Source organism: Dermochelys coriacea, chromosome 26 (assembly GCF_009764565.3).
Source record: "Dermochelys coriacea isolate rDerCor1 chromosome 26, rDerCor1.pri.v4, whole genome shotgun sequence".
Lineage (NCBI taxonomy): Eukaryota > Metazoa > Chordata > Testudines > Dermochelyidae > Dermochelys > Dermochelys coriacea.
In genome coordinates, this window is record NC_050093.1 from 16,263,522 (window position 1) to 16,287,514 (window position 23,993).

At 50.6% G+C, this 23,993-nt stretch overlaps 1 protein-coding gene across 8 annotated transcripts in view; it reads left to right on the forward strand.

Moving 5' to 3' along the window:
- OGDH (oxoglutarate dehydrogenase) overlaps window positions 1–23,993 on the forward strand; it is a 106,161-nt gene that overhangs the window by 45,987 nt on the left and 36,181 nt on the right. For all 8 annotated transcript variants that reach the window (XM_043502975.1, XM_038384651.2, XM_038384653.2 and 5 more), the window contains 2 exons: window positions 5,157–5,272; window positions 7,888–8,042. In XM_043502975.1, coding sequence (XP_043358910.1) covers window positions 5,157–5,272; window positions 7,888–8,042 — 271 coding nt within the window. The remainder of the gene's footprint in view (window positions 1–5,156; window positions 5,273–7,887; window positions 8,043–23,993) is intronic.

The window sequence follows — 23,993 nt, forward strand, 5'->3', positions numbered from 1 at the left end:
CTGTGTGGGCTGGGAACAGCGCACAATCAGATGTGCCCTCTTACAGACTGATTATATTCCTTTTTCCTGCTCTCACTAGATCGTTGAATCTCGCCCTCCTGACTTGCATCTGACCTAGAACTAAATTGCCTATGTGCGAACTCTGCCCCTAATCCACACCCAGTTATATAAATAGATCTCTGGGTTTCTATAAATACCAACATTAATCAAAAAGCTGGAGTGTAGCAAGTGAGCAGAGAAACAAAGGTCTGAAAACAACCCTGAACGTTGATCCTAGTGTTTACGTAGCCACCATAAAATTAAAATTTAAAGCAAAAAGTCAAGGGAAGCTCAGAAACCTGAATCTGTAACTGCAGTCCCATTGTTCCCAGGTGTCCTCAAGCTTAGCATATCCCTTCTAGAGAGGAGGATGAAGGAGTGGGTGAGCCACCACCTTGCAAAGAGCAAGAGGAGGCAACCAGCCTGCACACACCTAGCAGCTGTCTGGGAAACCTTAAGGAATGCTTCTCTATCTCCTGGGTCTATAGTTCACTCTCCTCTCTTGCTAGTGTCCTGTTGGGTTCTGGGATGTGGGCGGGGGCAAGCCTGCCCACAGCTAAAGGCCTCTCTCCCAGCCTATGGGGAGCCTCCCTTGCCAGTGTGGCGGACAGGCTTGGAGGGCCCCAGCCTAATACCAAACAGTTTAGAAATGGCAGGTGGCTTTTCAGAAAACTCATTAGCATTAAGCAGCCGCTTCCTTCTTGAGGCCACATTTCTGCCGAAACTCAACCATGGCCATGCTGCCTTATCAGCTCAGGGCAGTGTATCACTTTCCTGCTGTCTGTGCTTTTTTAGTACTGCTGCTGGAGTAGAACTGAAATCCTATGTCCATCGCCCTGGCCTAATTCCTACTGCCTTTTAGGACTTGACTAAATGGGGAAATTGTTCCAGAATAAGGTAAGGTGTGAATTTAAAGCACTATAGGTATTGTGGAATAAGTGTCCACTGTGGGAGTTATTCTGATCAATTTCCTCATGTAGATTTCCCATTACATATCCTTACTGCCGTTAATCTAGTCACTAACTCAGCGTCCCTGAGGCTCTCAGCATTTTCTTTGGCATCAGAAAACCCCCAGCCTAGGACTGTTCAGGTGGCTGCCTGCTAGTCATGGAGAAGGCACTCTGTGCAGTGTAGTCCCATCTCCTACCCAGTGGTCTTGCTGCATCTCTCACACAGGCTGTTTTGGCTTCACCCAAGTGTGTGTAATTTATATATAAACAGCTTCACTTAAATTGTGTTTAATTGCTCAACACAGCCAAAAGCAAAGGCTGAGTTGAGCAGTTGCTGGGCAAGCAATAAGTGATAGAGGAGGTAAAGAGACCAACTCTTTTTATGCTTATGGAGCCAGATTCTGCCCTTTACTCCCTTTGAAGGCAGTGGGCTCAATTATACCCCAGAGCAGGGGTGGGCAAACTCTTTGGCCCGAGGGCCACATCTGGGTGGGGAAATTATATGCAGGGCCATGAATGTAGGGCTGGGGCAGGGAGTTGGGGTGTGGGAGGGGGGTGCTGTGTGCAGGAAGTGGCTCAGGGTAAGGGGTTGGGGTGCAGGAGGGGGTGCGGAGTGCAGCAGGGGGCTCAGGGCAGGGGGTTAGATGCAGGAGGGGTGTGGCGGGGGGTCAGAGAAGGGGGTTGGGGTGCGGGCTCTGGCCCAGCACTGCTTACCTCGAGCGGCTCCGGGGTGGCAGTGGTGTGCAGTGGGACTAAGGCAGTCTCCCTGCCTGCCCTGGCTCTGCGCCGCTCCCGGAAGTGGCCAGTATAACTGGGAGTGGGCAGGGGAGGCAGGCGGCTCCACTATACGCTGCCCTCACCTGCAGGTACCACCCCCAGAGCTCCCATTAGCTGCGGTTCCCCAGTCCTGGCCAATGGGGGCTGCAGGGGACGGTGCCTGCATGTGAGGGTAGCGCATGGAGCTCTCTGCCCCTCTCCTCCCCCTTGGGGGGGGCACAGGTTGTGCCAGCCGCTTCTGGGAGCGGAAATCCCACGGGCCTGATCGAAAGCCTGGATGGGCCGGATTTGGCCTGTGGGCTGTAGTTTGCCCTCCTCTGCCCCAGAGGTATAAAATCCTATTGTGGATAGGAGGCAGCACAAACCACTTGTCACTGCAGTTCAGCTGGAGGCCCTGATCTAGCCAGCTTGGCCTGGACAGACAAGAGCATCTTGGAGACACATTGAATGCAGTGCACATGCCAGCAGCAGGACTCTGGAACTCCAGTGAGACCAGCTGCTCCTTCACCCCCACAGAGAGTGGCTGTCACTTTGCTCATCACTTGCCCACTCCCAGGATGACTCACCTGTGGTACTTCAGTGGGCATTTCCCTGCACTATTGCAACTCAGCAGTGCTGTGATTTGAGCATTAGAAAAGCCAAGAAGACAGACCAGGAAGTTGCCATGGTCAGGTCCCCGCCCCGTGGAGACTCCACTCTAGCCGATTGGATGTATAGTCATCTAATTGAGGCTTTAACTGCAGGCTTAAATTTGTGTTACTAAAGTTGCACCCTCCCCCCAAGGCAGGAAATTCTAAACAGCACCCATATTTGTAACGTCGTGTATTGTGGCCTCATGTAGCACAGCACGGACAGTGTGGGGAATGTAGGGACTGCGTAATACTGAGTTGAGACTTTAGAGGGCCTAGACTGTAGACCCAGAGGAGGTCACACACATTCAAAGACAGGAGTGTTGATAAGAGCAATGATGACTTTTCTGTGTCATTCAGGCTTTGGCCACTTCATGGAAAGTATATGCTGCCATGTGATCACTAACCCTTCCTGTGGAAGGCACTAGTCACTTTGTAAATGTATATTTAGTCACCCAGTAACAATTTTACTCCATGATCTTACCCATCCGTTTGGTTTCATCCTGCCAACCTGTGTGGCAGGATTCCAGAGTTGTCACTGTTATGGCACATGGCTACTCATCCCCATATGAGTGCAGAGGAGCTGCAGTGACTGCACAGATGCAAGTGGGACGGCCTGGGCTGGGTTAAACCCTATATCATAGCTAAGCAGATTTTTCAGCACCAAAAGAGAACAAATCCTGTTTGTTTGCTTTTACTAGTTCATCACACTTCTAGTTATTAGGTAAGTGTGGCCTAATGGTTGGAACAGGGGACTGGAGGGTCAGGATTCCAGGGTCCTGTTCCCAGCTCTGCCACTGACTTGCTAGGTTATGAAAGGAAAGTCCTTTTCAGTTCCTCAGTTTCTCTGTCTCAAACATTTTGACCTACCTCACAGAGGTTGAGGTTTCATGTTTGTCACTCATTTTTTAGTTCCACTGAGGTGCTATAGGGCAGGATAGTAACTATTGAACATCAACAGGAAGGTTATTTTTATGGATTTAAAAATACCTCCTTCACAACTTAAAACTTCCTGTCCAGAGTTCCAGCTTAGTTCTGTGGCCCATTTATGCCCTCTAAAAAAGGGCTTGACAGTATAAAAGCTAATGGGCACATGTCTGTAATTAGCTATGCTAATTATCTGCCTGTTTTACTGGTGCCCTCAAATGATGTTAAACGACCTTCAAATACATTCATGCCAATACATCATCCCTGATTAAATTGCTCCATTAGTGCTCACTTTTAAATTCACGTACACAGAGGTCCTTCCACTTTCAAAAGTGGGCACTGAAAGGTGCTCTGATAGAGGGAGCCCTAAAAGGCCATTAACATAGAGTGACCTTGTCTAGATGTGACTTGGCAGCTGAGAATGGAGACAAACCACTGCATGGACACAGGATGGCTCCTATCAGTGGACTCCAGTTACCGCAGGCAGGTCAGGGACTCTCTCTGCCCAGAGGAGCTATTGCTAGTCCAAAAATATGGAATGAAAATAGAATTTCTTAGATCTCTCTCTGCTTTGAAACTAGATACAAGGAGCAGGGTTGAGTTGCATGTAAATAAGGATGTGTATACTAGCCAAACACTCCCATCTATCTGCTTGCTTCTAAAAGGAGATGATCTTCTGCTCAGAGAGACCGTTGTAATGGTGTTTAAATTGTAATCCTGTGGGCCAGCGTACAGCTTTGGTAACATCTGGGGGAGGTTGGTGGGAAAGAAACCTCATGGCACAATTGGCCTGTTGGTAGAGGGGGAATGGCACATATAGGGCCATATTGGTAACATCTCTGGTTATCATTGGCGTACAGGTTAATCATTAAGGGATTGCCTCTGGTAATGGGATGTTGCATAGGCATTTCTGCCCTGTTCTGAGCCCCTCACCTCCCCCTTCCCAGTTCTTTGCTTTGAGCCTTGTATTTGAGTCCCATTTCGTTACAGACTGTTAATTTATTTTAAGCTGAAACTTCCCATTTACTATGCTGAAGGCTTCAGCATTGCCCCCTCAGATACACCACACCCACCACGTTTTGGTAAGAACCTGCCCACCACAGGGGAAAACAAAGAGCTCCAAGAGTGGCCAAGTTTAAACTCATAGGCCTGAACAGGCTAACGGGGCCATCTCTTGGGAAGAGTAGCAAAACCCGCCTGCCTGCCTGCAAAGAGGGCTTTGCTCAAAGCACGTGGGTCCCATTTATTGTAAAATACTTCTCTCCCCTGCGTGAGCTATTCAGAAGAGTCCACTGCAGAATCCTGAAACTGATGCAGCTTTCTTTATCTTGCTTTCCTTCCTTATTTTTTATTGTTTTGGGTCGGTCCATTTAACCTTTTTGTTTTCTGCTTCAACTTTGTTTTGTTAATTCCAAACGTGGTGAAATCTGTTTGCTCAATGACTCTGGCCAATCCTCTGTTTTTTCTTCTCTCACCTATATTATATTCCTAAAATGTATTTTGTATATGTGGGACTCCAATCCTTCTCAATTCAACACTCAATTTAATTACCAATTTATATGCATATATATTGCTTTGTTTTATTTGTATCCTGGTGTTGCCTGCGTGCCTTTTGTAATAACCTTTTTGTTCTGTGCTCGCGTGTCTGTTTAATTACTGCTTGGTTATTTATTCACACAAACCTCCTTCATGCTTACTTTTTTTTTTGTGCTGCTTTTTTGTCATCCTCCCCACAACCCTGGTTCCTGTGTGACTGTCCATGTCCGAAACACGCCCCCCCCCCTCTCTCTCTCTCTCTCCTGCTTTGGCTTGTCCTCCCATGAAAATCCTGCAGGGTTTTATGGACTTGATGAATCGGATCTCGACAAGGTCTTCCACTTGCCCACGACCACTTTCATTGGAGGCAATGAGTCAGCTCTTCCACTCCGCGAGATCATCCGCCGCCTGGAGGTAAGACAAGTGCAGGGGAATTGCACAGCTTTCAGAAAACTACGCTGTTCCATTTGGTTCCCAATTCGGGATCTTTATAGGGAGACTTAATAATAAAACTCTGAATGCCACTTCCCCCTGCCTCACCAGAGATCAGGATTCTCTGTTCTCCTTTCCTTCACTACTCATATTCGGCACTTAACATGGCACTCTTCATCCATGGATCTCCGAACTCTTCACAGCAATAGGAAGCGCTGTTGTTCCCATTTTACAGCTGGAGAAAAAGGCCATGAGAGATTGCGATATGCCCAAGATCACACAGTTCTTATTACCAATCCAGAGGCCCAGTATTACCAACCCCAAGTGTTCAGATTTCATAAGTGGGATCCCTCCTCAAGAATAATGAGATCTTAATAAAAATACTCCCAAATTTATTATTTGCCTTCTGGATTTTGAGCCTTTAGGCTCACATTTTCTAGTCACACACTGCGATCATGAGGGAATAGAAACTTGTTTTCCACTTATGAAAGCTGAGATTCTCCCATCATCACAAGACTCCAGGAGCTGGGAATTCAAGAAAAAAACTAGATCTCATACGACTCATAAATATTATGAGAGTTAGTAACACTGAGAGCCTGATCCACTGCAGACATCCCCAAAACAGTACTGAAAGCAGGAGAATGTCACTCCCAACTCTGCACTCCATCCAATATAACAGTGGATGGAGGAAGCGGCTGGGACCTGTAACTCAAGGCTTGGCAGGGAGAAAGCTTTCTGGCCCATGGTAGACATTTGTAGTACTCCTCTCTTCCAGCAGCCATGTTATGTATCTGGAAGGCTCAGTGCCTCAGTCTAGGATTGCAGCAAATCTTTCCAACTCATAGTTGTGCTCTCATGCCAGGAGTTGGATCTCGGGAACTGGTGCTACAGAGCAGTGGGGTACTGTCATAAGTAACTTGTGCACCCTTCTGCCTCATCCAAGGAGCCACTATAGGGAGAATGGGAGCCAGATGCTTGTTAGGATGGTGGGTGCTAAAGCCACTGGATATCTGCGGCTGGAGGAGTGAGGTGATTGCCAAAGTCAGCCTGCTGTTACGGGGTGGGCAGGCACAAGGAGGGAGAGCTGGGCACAGATTCGAACAGATTCACTAAGGAGTTGAGATGGGGGGAAGAGCAGCCCTGGCACAAGCAGATGCCTTCCTCTGTTAGTGGTTGGAGCATGTACCCTTGGCCTGCCGCTCTTGCGGTAAGAAGGGAGCAGGTGCTGCTGATCATGCCTCCAATGAAGGAAGTAGGGCAAGGAGCCAGGTACTCAGGTACTGTCACTTCTTTGTGGCTCGCAATCTCAAATACAGTACATTTTCTCGGTAAGATGCATCTAGTCCAGGGGTGGGCAAACTTTTTGGCCCAAGGGCCACATCAGGGTTGCGAAACGGTATGGAGGGCCAGGTAGGGAAGGCTGCGTCTCCGAAAACAGCCTGGCCCCCTCCCACTATCTGCCCCTCCCACTTCCCACCCGTCCAACCCCCCTGCTCCTTGTCCCCTAACCACCCTCGGGACCCCACCCCCTATCTAAGCCCCCCTGCTCCTTGTCCCCTGACTGCCCCGACCCCTGTCCACTGACTGCCCCCTCCTGAGACCCCCGTCCCTAACTGCCCTCCCAGACCCCACCCCCTATCCAGCCCTCCCTGTCTTCTGACCGCCCCCTATCCCCTGACTGCCCTTCGGAACCTTCTCCCTCCCCCCCACTCCCTTACCATGCTGCTCAGAGCGGCCGCACAGGCTTGTTGGAAAGTCTGGGAGGTGAGCAGGTGCAAGCTGCGCTTCTCGCGCTGTGGCGTGGCTGCGGGGGAGGGGGGACAACAGGGGAGGGGCTGGGGGTGAGCCTCCCCAGCCGGGAGCTCAGGGGCCAGGCAGGACAGTCCCACAGGCTGTAGTTTGCCCACCTCTGATCTAGTCTGAAACCATCAGCACAGCTTAAACAAAATAGGCCAAGCCATAGTCTCTTCATACCATCAACATCAAGTCCTGACTTCTGGTCCTATGTGCTAACATTAAGGACCAGATTTCCAAGAAAGCTGAATGCATTAGATCCTAAGCAATCGTGACAATCTGGCTCCTTATAACTTGTGCCTCAGCATGCCCTTCTCAGCTTGTCAGGCAAGTTCTTGTTCGAGGTAACTCCCTAACATGCACTGTGCTATTGACAATGCATCACCCACACAACCCCTTGTGGCTATGCCTGTGCCTTCTGCAGAATTCCTCTGTTCTGTAAGAATGGACTAACCAGCTCCCTGGAGCCACTCTATGGCTGATACAATCTCTGCATCTTAGTGCAATGCTGGGGAATAGCTTGTGAGAGGAGTCAGCAGTCTGTAGCAGGGCTGGATTTCACAAAACACTGGCAGGCCTCTACGCTTTCTGATGTGCCAACATGCTCTGGTGTTAGGGGGATTCAGGAGGCCATTCTAGTACTGCTTGGGCCTTCTCTGCCATTTGCAGGGCTCCTTGAATTCTGAACGAGGAGCCCATGCTACATGCGGTGACAGGCATTTATTACATTTTATACCCTGCAGGGCAAAAGTGCCTTAAATCTCCTGCTTTACCTTGTGTTCCTCTTTCTTGTGTTTAAATAGATGGCTTACTGCCAGCACGTTGGTGTGGAGTTCATGTTTATCAATGACCTGGAACAATGTCAGTGGATACGGCGGAAATTTGAGACTCCAGGAATCATGCAGTTCACCACTGATGAGAAACGCACCCTACTGGCAAGGCTAGTGCGCTCAACAAGGTATTCTCCCTATCTTTGGTGTCCCTCTGGTGCCGTCTGGATGGGGTGGTTCGGTGATGTCTTGCGGAGCTCTTAGTACCACTGATTTGCCTGTGGTACTTGTCCAGCCCCGTCACCTATGTAACTGAAACTATTACTCTTTTTAATGTATTTATCTCACAATACCCTGTTATACAGTTGAGGCACAGACAGACTACAGGACTTTCCCAAGTCTGTAGCAGAGCAGGGACTTGAATTCAGGGTTCCTGAGTCCCAGGCTAGAGCCCTGACCACTGGCCCTCCTGCCTCTGGAGGTCCTTTGTGAGGCCTATCAGTCAACTTGTGTTGACCCAAAAATTGTGGCTTTAAACTATTTATGGATCCCCCCTCCCACACACAGAAAACACACAGATTTGCCTCATATTATATCATATATCATAAAATATCATATTAGCAGGTGTAATCCAAATGTTAACACGTCTTTTCTATGTGTTACACATATAAGCATGGTGCATGCCTTGGAGTGGGAGAGAGTAGCTGGGACTTTATCTTAATGTCCCCAGAAATGCAGTTCTTCTTCGAGTACTTGCTCGTATCAATTACTGTTAGGTGCGTGCACATGCCGAGTGCATGGCTGTTGGAAACTTTTCCCTAACAGCTACCCATCGGGCCAGTTGTGGACCCCCTGAAGTGGTGGGGTCACTCTATATGGCACTTTATATACGACCCTGTATGGCACTCTATATACGACCCTGCTGGCCTGACCCCCCTTCAGTTCCTTCTTACTGCAAGCGATGGTTGTTGGAACAGTGTTCTCTTGCTTGCAAGTGTCCCACTAATCCCTAGCTCTTCTGCTAATCTCTGTATATAGTTACCCATTGTTAGTTAATAGTTCTTAGTTAGTTAATTTTAGTCACGCTACGTAGCGGGTTGTGGGGGCTCCCCTTCCAACATGTGCCCTGAAGGGCCTCCGGGCATGCTGTCTCAGTGCTTCAAATCCTGTAGTTCCTGCACTAAGCCTATATCCACGGGCGACCCCCCACGACTCCTGCCTCCGATGTCTGGGAGAATCCCATCAATTGGACAAGTGCAAGATCTGCAAAACTTTCAAGCCTCGCACCAGGAAGGAGAGGAACATACACTTAAAACAACTCCTCATGGAGTCAGCCCTCTGTCCGCAGCAGGACCCAGCCCCGAGCGCCTTGGTGCGGAGTGCTCCTCGTTCTGCGGTGCCAAGAAAGGACTCAGCACGCCAACCCAGGAGCCGCTGGTCCCCCGGGCCCCAGAAGCCCTCTCCCCAGCACCGCTCTCATTCCCCAGCTGCTCACAAGAAACAGGCCAAAGGGAAATCTCCCCACTGGGTTGCTACGGCTACTGCATCCCCAGAAGGGGACGGTGCTAGGGATGGCCTATGGCCGACAGACCCTCGGGCCATGCACAGCCATCACAGACCCCTGTCTCTCCAGGGAGTCCTACTCTCCTGTACTCACCGTGGTTGCATGTGAGGGAAGTTATGATGCCTTCCACCCCGGACACCTTCAAAGCTGCTAGGGGGCTCATCGAGATGATGGCATCTAAGTTTCCAACTATGAGGGATAAGCCTCCACTCCCTTGAGCATGGCACCATCTAGAGGCAAGCCTGCCATGTTGGGTCTGTCTGCCCCTTGACCTGGATCTCCACGCCACTCTGAGTCCCGGCACCACTCTGACTAGCAGCACCTGTCCGGCAGTCTTGATCCTCAGAGCCACTCCCGTTTGAGGTGGTCATCGGCGGATAAGTTGCGGTCCCGCTTGAGGTCCAGATCCCGTTCTGTGACCTGGCGGCACTGTTCTCCGCACCGGCCTCAGCCTGCACGCTGTTCACCTTCCAGGTGTCGCTCCGCAATGCGGCACCACTCCCACTTGAGAGCCATGTCATGGCACCTCTCCCCGCTTCGGCACCATCCTCGATCGCTGCACTGTTCTTCATCACAGCATCATTCCCCACCTCGGCACGGCTATATGTGATGGCACCACTCTACTTCGCTGCACCATTCCACACCCCGCCATCATTCCCTGCAGTGGCACTGTCCTGCATCGCGGAACCAATCGACATTGCGGCCCAACTGCGCTTCACAGCATGCATCCCGCCCATTGTAGGAGGATGTTTCTTCGGTGCAGTCCCGCACCACTCCCCCTTGGCTGTCCTGCTCAAGGTCGCCCTCCATCCACTCAGGCAAGGCATCGGGAGCATCTGAGGCGCCCAGATCAGGGCTGGGCAGCCTAAGGCAGGATGCTTCAGCGCCCCAATGACAGCCTCAATGGCCGTTCTAGACCTCTTGGGCATACCTTCTTGGTATTCCACCGTCTCCCTGTTTTGGGATCTCACCTCCCTGAGGCAACTCTCAGCTGCCCACCCCAGGACCTCCACAAAACCCAGACCCAGCACCACCTTTGCCTGTCGAGGCTACATCCAGTGCCTGTGAGGACCCGGTCGCTAAAGATCAAGAGGGCACCACAGAACCAGTCCTACTGCTGACTTCCTCCTCATCGTCCCCTGATGAGGTGGTGGCAGGCACCTCCACATCTGGGCCGCCACCCACGGATTATAGGGCCCTGCAGAAACTCCTCCAATGGGTAGCCCTGAATATGAATCTTCAGGTGGAGGAAGTGGTCGAACAGGAGGACCCAATGGTGGACATCCTGGCACCAGAGAGCCTCTCTAGGGTAGCCTTACCCATTATAAAAACTATTCAATCCAATGCCAAAACCATTTGGCAAACGTCTACCTCCATCCCCACTACGGCCAAGGGGGCTGAACATAAATACTTTGTTCCCACTAAGGAATATGAGTATCTCTTCACCCATCCTCCCCCATGCTCTCTTGTGGTGGAGGCGGTGAATGAAAAAGAGAGGCAAGGTCAGCAGGCCCCCGCAAGAGAAGCTAAATGGCTTGATTTGTTTGGAAGGAAAATTTATTCCACAGGGGGTCGGTGTCTCTCTCTCTCTCAGGATCACAAACCAACTCGCGTCCCTGAGTAGATACAACTATAACTCGTGGTCCTCGATCCTGAAATTTAAGGAGCTCCTCCCCTCTGAGTCACGAGCGGAGTTGGGAGCCATCGCTGAAGAGGGTAAAGCTGTCGCCCGGACTTCCCTCCAAGGCTCCCTCGATGCCGTGGACTCTGCGTTACGTACTCTGGTGTCCGGGATTGCAATGAGGTGCAATGCTTGTCTCCAGTCCTCTGGTCTTCCCCCGGAGGTCCAGCAGACCCTACAGGACCTTCCCTTTGAGGGCCAGGGCCTATTTGCTGAGCAAACAAATTCCAAACTGCATAGCATAAAGGACTCCCAGAACACAATGAAGTCATAGAATCATAGAATATCAGGGTTGGAAGGGACCTCAGGATGTCATCTAGTCCTGCCCCCTGCTCAAAGCAGGACCAATCCCCAATTTTTGCCCCAGATCCCTAAATGGCCCCTCAAGGATTGAGCTCACACCCTGGGTTTAGCAGGCCAATGCTCAAACCACTGAGCTATCCCTCCTCTCTCAGCATGCACGCTCCAGCGACCCAAAGGAAGCCCTTGAAACTGCAGGCCACCCAGTAGTGGTCTTTTTCCCCTAGGCCCAGACAGGACTTCTCTCATAGGAGAAGTAGATACAATTGACGCACACCGACCTCCATCTGGGCAGGGGCAAGAGCAATCTAAGCCCCCTTTGGACCCTAATCGTCCCTTTTTGAACGTGTGCATGAGACAGAATACCAGTCGACAACCTGATTGCCTCCCCTTCTTTCCTGAACCATCTATCCCGCTTTTACCTTGCATGGTCCCTTATTACGTCAGACCGATTGGGTGCTCCGCACTATAGAAGTGGGATATTCTATCCAATTCTGCTCTTCCCCACCCTTCCATCCCCCTTGCCTGTCCCTCTTCAGGGACCCCTCTCACGAGCAACTTCTTGTCCAGGAGGTCCAGGCTCTCCTCGCCCTAGGAGCAGTGGAGAAGGTGCCTCAGGAACTCAAAGGCAAGGGTTTCTACTCCCGATAATTCCTCATCCCAAAAGTGAAGGGAGGTCTCCAGCCCATTCTGGACTGCGGGAAATCCACAAGTTCATAGTCAGCTTGAAGTTCCGCATGTTCTCCCTAAGCACAATTATCCCTTACCTTGACCCGGGAGACTGGTACTCCGCCCTTGACATGAAGGATGCTTATTTCCATCTATCTATCACCCCGGCTCACAGATGGGTCCTTCACTTCGTGGTGAACAAGGTGCATTACCAGTTCACAGCCCTCCCGTTCGGGCTTTGCACAGCACCTCGCGTTTTCACCAAGTGTGTGGCAGTTGTAAAGAACTCAATAATAGTGGGAGATTTCAGTTATCCCCATATTCATTGGGTACATGTCATCTTAGGATGAAATGCAGAGACAAATTTCTTGATACTTTAAATGACTGCTTCTTGGAGCAGCTGGTACAGGAACCCACAATGGGAGAGGGCAATCCTCAATTTAGTCCTGAGTGGAGCGCAGGTTCTGGTCCAAGAAGTAACTATAACAGGACCACTTGGAAATAGTGACCATAATATAACAACATTTAACGTTCCTGTGGCAGGAAGAACACCTCAACAGCCCAACGCTGTGGCATTTAATTTCAGAAAGGGGAACTATGCAAAAATTAGGAGGTTAGTTAAACAGAAATTAAAAGGTAGAGTGACTAGAATGAAATTCCTGCAAGCTGCATGGACGCTTTTCAAAGACACTATAATAGAGGCGCAACTTAAATGTATACCCCCAATTAAAAAATGCAGTAAAAGAACTAAAAAAGAGCCACTGTGGCTTAACAACCATGTAAAAGAAGCCATGAGAGATAAAAAGACATCTTTTTAAAAAGTGGAAGTCAGCTCCTAGTGAGGTAAATGGAAAGGAGCATAAACACTGCCAAATTAAGTGTAAAAATGTAATAAGAAAAGCAAAGAAGGAGTTTGAAGAACAGCTAGCCAAAAACTCAAAAGGTAATAACAAAATGTTTTTTAAGTACATCAGAAGCAGGAAGCCTGCTAAACAACCAGTGGGGCCCCTGGATGATCAAGATAACAACAACCGTGTAAACCATGCACCGCTACAGACTAGGGACCGAATGGCTCGGCAGCAGTTCTGCGGAAAAGGACCTAGGGGTGACAGTGGACGAGAAGCTGGATATGAGTCAGCAGTGTGCCCTTGTTGCCAAGAAGGCCAATGGCATTTTGGGATGTATAAGTAGGGGCATAGCGAGCAGATCGAGGGACGTGATCGTTCCCCTCTATTCGACACTGGTGAGGCCTCATCTGGAGTACTGTGTCCAGTTTTGGGCCCCACACTACAAGAAGGATGTGGATAAATTGGAAAGAGTACAGCGAAGGGCAACAAAAATGATTAGGGGTCTAGAGCACATGACTTACGAGGAGAGGCTGAGGGAGCTGGGATTGTTTAGTCTGCAGAAGAGAAGAATGAGGGGGGATTTGATAGCTGCTTTCAACTACCTGAAAGGGGGTTTCAAAGAGGATGGCTCTAGACTGTTCTCAATGGTAGCAGATGACAGAACGAGGAGTAATGGTCTCAAGTTGCAATGGGGGAGGTTTAGATTGGATATTAGGAAAAACTTTTTCACTAAGAGGGTGGTGAAACACTGGAATGCGTTGCCTAGGGAGGTGGTAGAATCTCCTTCCTTGGAGGTTTTTAAGGTCAGGCTTGACAAAGCCCTGGCTAGGATGATTTAACTGGGACTTGGTCCTGCTTTGAGCAGGGGGTTGGACTAGATGACCTTCTGGGGTCCCTTCCAACCCTGATATTCTATGATTCTATGATAAGATACAAAAGGTTTCAGAGTAGCAGCCGTGTTAGTCTGTATTCGCAAAAAGAAAAGGAGTACTTGTGGCACCTTAGAGACTAACAAATTTATTAGAGCATAAGCTTTCGTGAGCTACAGCTCACTTCATCGGATGCATTTCTTGATACAAAAGATACAAAAGGATCACTTAAAGACGATTAAGTCATCGCAGAGAAACTAAATGAATTCTTTGCTTCAGTCTTCACATCTGAGGATGTTGGGGAGATTCCAAAACCTGAGCCATCCTTTGTAGGTGACAAATCTGAGGAATTGTCACAGATTGAAGTGTCATTAGAGTAGGTTTTGGAATTAATTGATAAACTTAACAGTAACAAGTCACCAGGACCAGGTGGCATTCACCCAACAGTTCTGAAAGAACTCAAATATGAAATTGCAGAACTATTAACTATGGTTTGTAACCTGTCCTTTTTAAATCAGCTTTTGTACTCAATGACTGGAAGATAACTAATGTAACACCAATATTTAAAAAGGGCTCTAGAGATGATCCCGGCAATTACAGATCGGTAAGTCTAATGTCCGTACCAGGCACATTAGTTGAAACAATAGTTAAGAATAAAATAGTCAGACACATAGAAGAACATAAATTGTTGCGCAAAAGTCAACATGGTTCTGTAAAGGGAAATTGTATCTTACTAATCTATTAGAGTTGTTTGTGGGGGTCAACAAACGTGTGGACAAGGGGGATCCAGGGGACGTAGTGTACTTAGATTTCCAGAAAGCCTTTGACAAGGTCCCTTCCCAAAGGCTCTTACATAAATTAAATTTTTCTTCTTCGAGTGCTTGCTCATATCAATTCCAATTAGGGGTGTGTGCACTGCGTGCATGGCAGTCGGAGAATTTTTACCCTAGTAACACCTGGTGGGTCAGCTGTGGAGCCGTCTGGAGTGGTGCCTTCATGGCGCTCAATAGATACCTCAGCCGACCCAGCGCCTTCTCAGTTCCTTTTTACCGCCCATGATGGTGGTTGGAACTGTGGAGTCCTGCTTCGTTGCTCTCCACTCTCCCTAGCGTATAGTTAATAATTATAATTGTTAGTTAGTTATAGTTGGTTTACTTATTGTTAGTGCAGTTGGGGGGCGGTGGTTTCCCCTCCTCCCTGATTCTTCTTTCGGGCTCGTGTCCAAGGCTCCGGGATTCAAGCCCTGGGGTTCCTGCTCTAAGCCCATGCCAACGGGCGACCCCCATGACTCTTGCCTGAAATGTCTGAGGGAGTCTCATCAAGCAGAGAAGTGCAAGATCTGCAAAGGGTTTCATCCCCGGATTAAGGAGGAGTGGGACTTTCGTTTAAAACAGCTCCTCATGGAGGCCGCTCTTGGCCCTCAGCTCCCTGCGGCACACCAAGATCTGGCACCAAGCGCCGCGGTGCACAGCCCCCCGGCGGCAGTGGTAGGAGTGGCACCGCAGTTGGACTCTGACCAAGACCCTCAGCACCGACGCTTCCCGGCACTGCAACCAACATCATCTGCCTGGCACTACTCCCATTCTCCTGGCCAGAAGCGGCACCAGAAGTCGGAAAAGGATGGCCCACCTCCACAGAGACCAACCTCCCTGGAACCGCCCATGGAGACTCATTCCACAAGGGAGCATCTAGGGGCACAGCTTACGGCTTTGGCACCGTTGACTCCGGTCCTGAGGGGAGAGCCGTTGAGTCTGGTACCCCTGGACTTCCCGACACGCAGCATGGTTGAGGTCCAGTTGCCATCCACCCCAGATACCTTTGCGGCTGCAAGGAATCTTATTGCCATGATGGCATCGGCATCCCCTCAGCCTCATGCCAAGGCACAGGTGCCTGTACGTTCGGCCCCATTCCGGGACAAGCCGGCCCTGATCCAGCCATCGGTCAAGCTGCGGCACTTAATCCGCTTCTGCTGCCGCTCGAAGTCCTGCCGCTGCTCATAGTTCCAACACCACTCTCCTTCGCGGCAGCGCTCCAACTCCCTGCACCGGTCCCGGTCGCAGCATCACTCTGCCCACCGGTCATCATCTCAGCCCAGATCCAGGCATCTTTCCAGGTCTCAATACCGGTCCAGGTCCCGGCACTGCTCCCCATCGCCTCGTTGACATGACCCAGCGCTAGGGTAACCAGATATCCCGATAAAATCGGGACTGTCCCAATGTTTTTTTTGGTTGTCCCACGTCGCAACCTATGTATGGTTGGGACGCCATTTGTCCCGATACTTTGCTTTGGCAGCACTCCAGGTTGTTTTTCTGTTTTTTTGGGGGGTTTTTTTGTTGCTTGGGGCGGCAAAAAACTAGAGCCAGCCCTCGTTGGGGGAGTGAGCCTGTGGCTGCTCCCCATGTGTCCTGATACTTTGTTCTTATCATCTGGTCATCCTACCCGGTGCAGATCTGCTCGGCACCTCCATGGCCCTCACATTTCATTTCTCATTCTTCAGGAGCAGAGTTGGTGTCGCGTTTCTCAGATCATTGCCATTTGGACCATAGCCACCTGGAGTCAGGGGCTGGGCATTGGCAGGCACAGGAGCAGGGTCCCGCTCAAGGGCCCGCTCCAGTGGCTGTTCTGGGATGCCCTGTGCGTACTACCAGGCCTAGGGTGCTCCATCTGGGTCATCTTGATCAGCCCAGTCCGAGCCAAGAGTGCCAGAGGCTACCGCCAGTTGGCCCGCCCCAGGGGTCATGGAGACTGTGGCAGCTTCTTTCCCCGCTCAGGACCTCCTCCAACATAGATTTCTGGTCTGGCCTGAGGTCGCTAGCACAGGACAGCCGGGCCCAGCTCCACAAGAAGCCCTAGATGACCCTCTTCCCCCTGTGGCTTCCTCCTTTTCCGTGCCCACCAGGACCTCCTATGCAGGGTGACGCAGAATATGAGCCTGCAGGTGGAGGAGGTGGTAGAGGTGGAGGACACCATGGTGGATATTCTGTCTGCGGAAGCTCCATCAAGGGTGGCCCTACCCCTTATTCGGACCATCCAAACCACTGCCAGAACAATCTGGCAGACACCTGCATCCATCCCCCCCAACTGCTAAGGGGGTGCAGCGAAAATACTTTGTCCCCTTGAAGGGGTATGATTATCCGTTCACCCACCCACAGCCCTGTTCGCTTGTGGTGGCGTCAGTGAACGAAAAAGACTGCATGTCCAGCAGGCCCCAACACCCAAATCGAAGGATGCCAAGTGCTTTGATTTGTTTGGATGCAAAGTTTATTCCTCGGCGGGACTTCAGCTCAGGAACGCTAATCAGCAGGCGCTCCTGAGCCATTACAATTTTAACTCTTGGAACTCCATGCTGAAGTTTAAGGAGTTAGTACCTCCTGAGTCCAGAGAGGAGTTTGTGGCTTTGGCAGAAAAGAGCAAAACAGTGGCACAGACCTTGTTGCAGGCCTCACTGGAGGCTGCGGACTCCGCCGCACATACTTTGTCCTCAGGGATCACAGTGAGGCGTATCTCCTGGTTGCAAGCCTCCGGCCTGCCACCGGAACTTCAGCAAACACTGCAGGACCTCCCCTTTGATGGAGCATTCTTGTTTTCAGAAAAGACCAATTCAAGGCTACAAAGCCTTAAGGACTCAAGGGCGATAATGAAGTCCCTGGAGATGCACACACCAGCTACCCAGTGGAAACTCTTCAAACCCCAGCAGCCGCAACAATGCTCCTATCCTCCTCCTCGGCCAAGGCAGGATTTCTTTAGTAGGCGGGGGCATAATGGCAGGAGGAAGCCTTCCAACCCCAGTCTGGGCAAGGCCAGGGCCCGTCCGAGCCTTCGTCAGGCTCAAAACAGGCCTGTTGAAGGGACACCCGAGGACGATGTACTGGACCTCGTTCAGGATCCTACCCCACCTTTCTTGAATCATTTATCCCGTTTCCACCATGCTTGGTCTCACATAACCATGGACCGTTGGGTCCTCCACACAGTGGAAGTGGGATACTCTCCCCAATTTTCTTCCTTCCCCATCCCTCTTCAGGGACCCTTCTCACGAGCAACTTGTTATTCAGGAGGTTCAGACACTCTTCGCCATGGAGGTGATCAAGGAGGTTCTAAGGGGCAGGGAGGTTTACTCCCGATATTTCCTAATCTCCAAGGCAAAGGGCAGGCTTCGGCCCATTCTGGACTTGTGCGGACTCAACAAGTTCATGGTAAAGTTGAAGTTCTGCATGGTCTCCTTGGGTGCTATTATACCTTCCCTGGATCCTGGAGATTATTACGCCGCCCTTGATGTGAAGGACGTGTATTTCCACATAGCAATTCATCCGGCGCACAGACACTTCCCCCACTTTGTGGTCAACCACAAACACGATCAGTTCACGGCCCTTCCCTTCGGTGTCTCCACGGCCCCCTGAATGTTCACCAAATATATGGCAGTCATGGCAGCCTTCCTTCGTCGACGGCAGGTACAGGTAGACCCTCACCTTAACGATTAGCTTATCTGGGGGCACACCAGAGAACAGATGCGATCCCACTTCTGCTTGTTCATGAATACGTTTAGTCAGTTAGGCCTCTTCTCAACTTGGCAAAGTCAACATTAGAACCGACCTAGAGAACAGAATTCATCAGGGCAGTTCTGGACTCCATGCAGGCATGAGCCCTCCTGCTGGACGCTCGTTTCCAGGCTATAGTGGCCCTCGTCTGGAGCCTTCAGAGCTTCCCAACCTTGTCGGCAAGAAGTTGCTTGAGTCTTTTCGGCCACATGGCTTCCTGCACATACATGACCACGCACGCCAGACTTCGACTACGCCCATTACAAGCCTGGCTGGCATCAGTCTATCACCCAGATGGAGACAGCCTGGACTTGGTGGTCACCGTCCTGGAGCCTCCCTCCACTGGTGGCTAGATCTCTAGGTGTTATGCGAAGAAGTCCCTTTTCACAGCCTGCAACCCTCCTTGTCCCTGATCATGGATACGTCAGCCTGGGGATGGGGCGCCCACCTCAGGGACATTCAGACACAGGGCCTATAGCCCCTGTCTGCACACTCCCTTCATATCAACCTCCAGGAGCTGATGGCGGTACGCCTTGCCTCTCAAGCCTTCCAGGAGCAGCTGTAGGGTCATTGTGTGGTGGTCCTCACAGACAACACCACGGCCATATTCTACATCAACAAACAAGGGAGGGCCCGTTCCTCCCCACTCTGTCAGGAGGCCGTTCGACTGTGGGAATTCTGCATAGCCCACTCTATTCACTTGGTGGCGTCCTTTCTACCCGGGGTCCAGAACATGCTGGCGGACCACCTGAGCAGGTCTTTCTGCTCCCACGAGTGGTCACTTTCGACCAGATGTCATCCATCCCATCTTCCGAAGGTGGGGGTTTCACCAGGTCGACCTGTTCACCTCCCGCAGCAATCGGAACTGCCCAGCTTTCTGCTCCCTCCAAGGCCGCTCCCTGGGCTCTCACAGACACCTTCTTGCTCCTGTGGATGGGTCAACTATTTTACGCCTTGTGCACAGGGTCTTGCTCAAAGTGCACAGGGACAGGGCACGAGTGATTCTGGTGGCTCCGACGTGGCCCAGATGGCATTGGTTCACTGTGCTATTGGAGCTCTCTGTGGACGCTCCAGTCCCATTGCCTCTTCCTCCCAACCTGATTTCTCTGGATCACAGTCGCCTTTGCCATCCCAACCTGCGATCTCTCCTCACGGCATGGATGCTGCGTGGCTGAACCATTCCGAACTTCTCTGTTCGGAATCGGTACAGCAAGTTCTGATGGGCAGCAGGAAGCCCTCCACTTGGGCCACATATACAGCTAAGTGGAAGCAGTTTTCGTGCTGGTGCACTTAGCGCATCACCCCCCCTCTCCAGGCATCTGTGACTCTCATTTTGGAGTATCTCCTGGACCTAAAACAGCAGGACCTGGCAGCATCCTCTATTAGAGCTAACCTTACAGCCGTCTCGACTTTTCACCTGGGTGCGAATGGCTGCTCTGTCTTCACCAATCCAATGATTGGCAGGTTCCTCAAGGGCCTGGACTGTCTCTACCCACAGGTTCGACAGCCAGTCCCCACATGAGACCTTAATGTTGTCCTCTCCAAATTCATGGGGCCCCCATTCGAGCCACTGGCCACCTGCTCTCTTTTATACCTCTCCTGGAAACGGCTTTCCTTGTCACTATCACATTGGTGAGGCATATCTCCGAGCTCAGAGCCCTTACCTCGGAACCACCCTACATGATCTTCCATAAAGATAAAGTGCAGCTTTGGCCTCACCCAGCCTCTTTTCCCAAGGTGGTATCGGCCTTCCATATCAGCCAGGACATTTTTCTTCCGTGTTTTTTTTTTTTTGTTTGTTTTTTTTTTTTTTATCCAAAACTGCACGCCAGTCACCAGGAACAGCAGCTGCACTCCCTCGATGTCTGTAGAGCCCTTGCCTTCTACATTGAGTGTACAAAGCAGTTCAGGAAGACAACCCAGCTCTTCATTGCGGTGGCAGACTGGATGAAAAGCCTCCCAGTCTCCTCCCAGCGGATTTCTTCATGGATCACGTTCTGCATCCGCGCTTGCTATGATGTGGCTGGTGCTCTGACCCCACTTTTCACTGCTCACTCCACAAGGGCCCAGGCCTCAATGGTGACTTTTCTGGCCCAGGTGCCAATCCAGAAGATCTGCAGAGCTGCAACTTGGTCCTCGGTACACACTTTTGCTTCACACTATGCCATCATCTGGCATGCCAGAGGCGATGTGGCATTTGGTACAGCAGTCCTGCAATCCACGTTGCTTCACTCCGACCCCACTGCCTAGGTAAGGCTTGGGAGTCATCAAATTGGAATCGATATGAGCAAATACTCGAAGAAGAAAAAACATTTATTCACCATTGTAACTGTTCTTCGAGATGTGTTGCTCACGTCCATTCCAAACCCACCCGCCTTCCACCTCTGTTGCAGTAGCCAGCAAGAAGGAACCGAGGGGGCAGGGCACTGGGTCGGCTGGGGTATGTACCGAGAGCCATGAAGGCACCACTCCAGGGGGCTCCAGAGCCAACCCACTGGGTGTTGCTAGGGTAAAAATTCTGACAGCTGTGCACGCAGAGTGCACACACCTAATTGGAATGGATATGAGCAACACATCTCAAAGAAAAACAGTTACAAAGGCGAGTAACCTTTTTTTGTCATGGGATAAGAGGGAAGATCCTTTCATGGACTGAGAACTGGTTAAAAGACAGGGAACAAAGGGTAGGAATAAATGATAAATTTTCAGACTGGAGAAGGGTAACTAGTGGTGTTCCCCAAGGGTAAGTCCTAGGACCAATCCTATTCAACTTATTCATAAATGATCTGGAGAAAGTGGTAAACAGTGAAGTGGCAAAGTTTGCAGACAATACTAAACTGCTCAAGATAGTTAAGACCAAAGCAGACTGTGAAGAGCTTCAAAAAGATCTCACAAAACTAAGTGATTGGGCAACAAAATGGCAAATGAAATGTAATGTGGATAAATGTAAAATAATGCACATTATAAATTGGGGTTATTTTTTCCATATACAGTATGATGGGGGCTAATTTAGCTACAACTAATCAGGAAAGAGAGATCTTGGAGTCATCGTGGATAGCTCTCTGAAGATGTCCACGCAGTGTGCAGCGGCAGTCAAAAAAGCAAACGGGATGTTAGGAATCATTAAAAAGGAGATGGAGAATAAGGCGGAGAATATCTTATTGCCCTTATATAAATCCATGGTACGCCCACATCTTGAATACTGCCTACAGATGTGGCCTCCTCATCTCAAAAAAGATATACTGGCATTAGAAAAGGTTCAGAGAAGGGCAACTAAAATGATTAGGGGTTTGGAACGGGTCCCATATGAGGAGAAATTAAAGAGGCTAGGACTTTTCGGCTTGGAATAGAGGAGACTAAGAAGGTATAAGATAGAGGTCTATAAAATCATGAGTGGTGTGGAGAAAGTGACTAAAGAAAAATTATTTACTTGTTCCCATAATATAAGAACTAGGGGCCACCAAATGAAATTAATGGGCAGCAGGTTTAAAACAAATAAAAGGAAGTTCTTCTTCACTCAGCGCACAGTCAACCTGTGGAACTCCTTGCCTGAGGAGGTTGTGTAGGCTAAGACTATAACAGGGTTTAAAAGAGAAAACTGGATAAATTCATGGAGGTTAAGTCCATTAATGGCTATTAGTCAGGATGGGTAAAGAACGATGTACCTAGCCTCTGTTTGTCAGAGGGTGGAGATGGATAGCAGGAGAGAGATCACTAGATCATTACCTGTTGGGTTCTCTCCCTCTGGGGCACCTGGCATTGGCCACTGTCGGAAGACAGGATACTGAGCTGGATGGACCTTTGGTCTGACCCAGTATGGCCATTCTTAGGTTCCTATGTTTAGCCTTTCTCCACCGCCACCAAGTGCATGTCTACCCTTACCTGGACGAGTGGCTCCTCCGGGGCCACTCCCATCAGCAGGTGGAATCACAGGAGCAGTTAGTCGGAGACGCATTCAACCAATTAGGTATCATACTCAATGTCAGCAAATCAGTGCTCGCCTCAACTCAAAGGATAGAGTTCATCGGAACCGATCTGGATGCGACTCAAGCAAGAGCATACCTGCCAGAGATGAGTCACCTGGCCCTCTCGCAGATAATCAGCAACCTTTGCAGCTTCCCTACCACAATGGTGAGGCAGTGTCTCAGGCTGTTAGGCCATATGGCATCCTGCACATACGTAGTTCAACATGCCCGGCTGCAACTCGGACCCTTGCAAGCGTGGTTCGCGTCCGTGTGTTGCCTGAGCCACGACAGTCTGGACGCAGTGCTGACCATCCCTCGGCACACCCTCGATTCCCTACGGTGGTGGCTGAATCCCCACGCGGTAGGTGCCAGGGTTCCTTTTCACCCACCCCAGCCCACCTTGACCTTAGTCACAGACACGTCTGCGTTGGGCTGGGGAGCACATCTGGGAAGCCTGACAACTCGGGGCCTATGGCAAGTAGAGGAAGTGGATCTGCATATCAACGTCAAAAAACTCGGGGCGATCCGCCTCGCCTGACAAGCTTTTCTGACTCGCTTGCAGGGTCACTATGTTGCGGTATTGACGGGCAACCCCGCAGCTATGTTTTATATTAACAAGCAAGGCGAAGCTCGCTTGTCTGCTCTGTCAGGAAATCCTCCTACTGTGGGAATTTTGCCTAGCCCACTCCATCCTTCTGCAGGCTTCATACCTGAAGGGTGTTCAGAACGTGCTAGTAGACAGCCTGAGCAGATGTTTCCTCACACATGAGTGGTTGATTCGCCCAGACATCATCCACTCCATATTCCACAGTTGGGGGTTTCCCCAAATCAACCTGTTCACCACACGGGCCAACAGGAATTCCCCAACCTTTTGCTCCTTCAGGAGCCATAGCCCAGCTCAGTCACAGATGTGTTCATGATTCCATGATCCAGGCAGCTGCTATATGCCTTCCCACCATTCCCGTTCATCCACAAAGTGTTTCTCAAAATCCGCAGGGACGAGGCGGACATCCATTTTGGTGGCCCCAGCCTGGCCTCGCCAGTGCTGGTACCCCAGCCTCATGGACTTGTCGGTCCAGTCACCAATACGGCTACCTCTCATTCCCGACCTCATTATGCAGGACCGCGGTCACCTCCTTCACCCAGACCTTCAGTCTCTCCACCTCACAGCCTGGAGAATCCGTGGCTGAATCAGGCAGAGGTCTCCTGTTCGGATCCGATGAGGCAGGTAGTTCTGGAAAGCTGCAAGCTGTCTACTAGTGCCGAGTACAGAGCGAAATGAAAGAGGTTGTCCGGCTGGTGTGCCCAAAGGCAGGTGCTCCCTCTCCAGGCTCCCGTTCTTTGTATCCTGGACTATCTTCTGTACCTAAAGGACCAGCATCTGGCGTTTGGTTCCCTCAAGGTCCACCTCGCAACCATCTCAGCCTTTCACCCAGGCGATTCTGGGCGTTCGGTGTTTGCTCACCCCATCATGAGATGTTTCCTGAAAGGCCTGGAGAAGATGCATCCCCCCGATGAAGCCCCCCATCCCGGCCTGGGATCTTAACCTAGTCGTCTTCTGCTTCATGGGCCCTCCCTTTGAGTCTTTAGCTTCTTGCTCACTCCTCTACCTCTCTTGGAAATTTAGCTTTTCTGGTGGCTATCACCTCGGCACGACGCGTGTCTGGGCTGCAGGTCCTCACCTCTGAGCCCCCGTACATGATTTTTCATA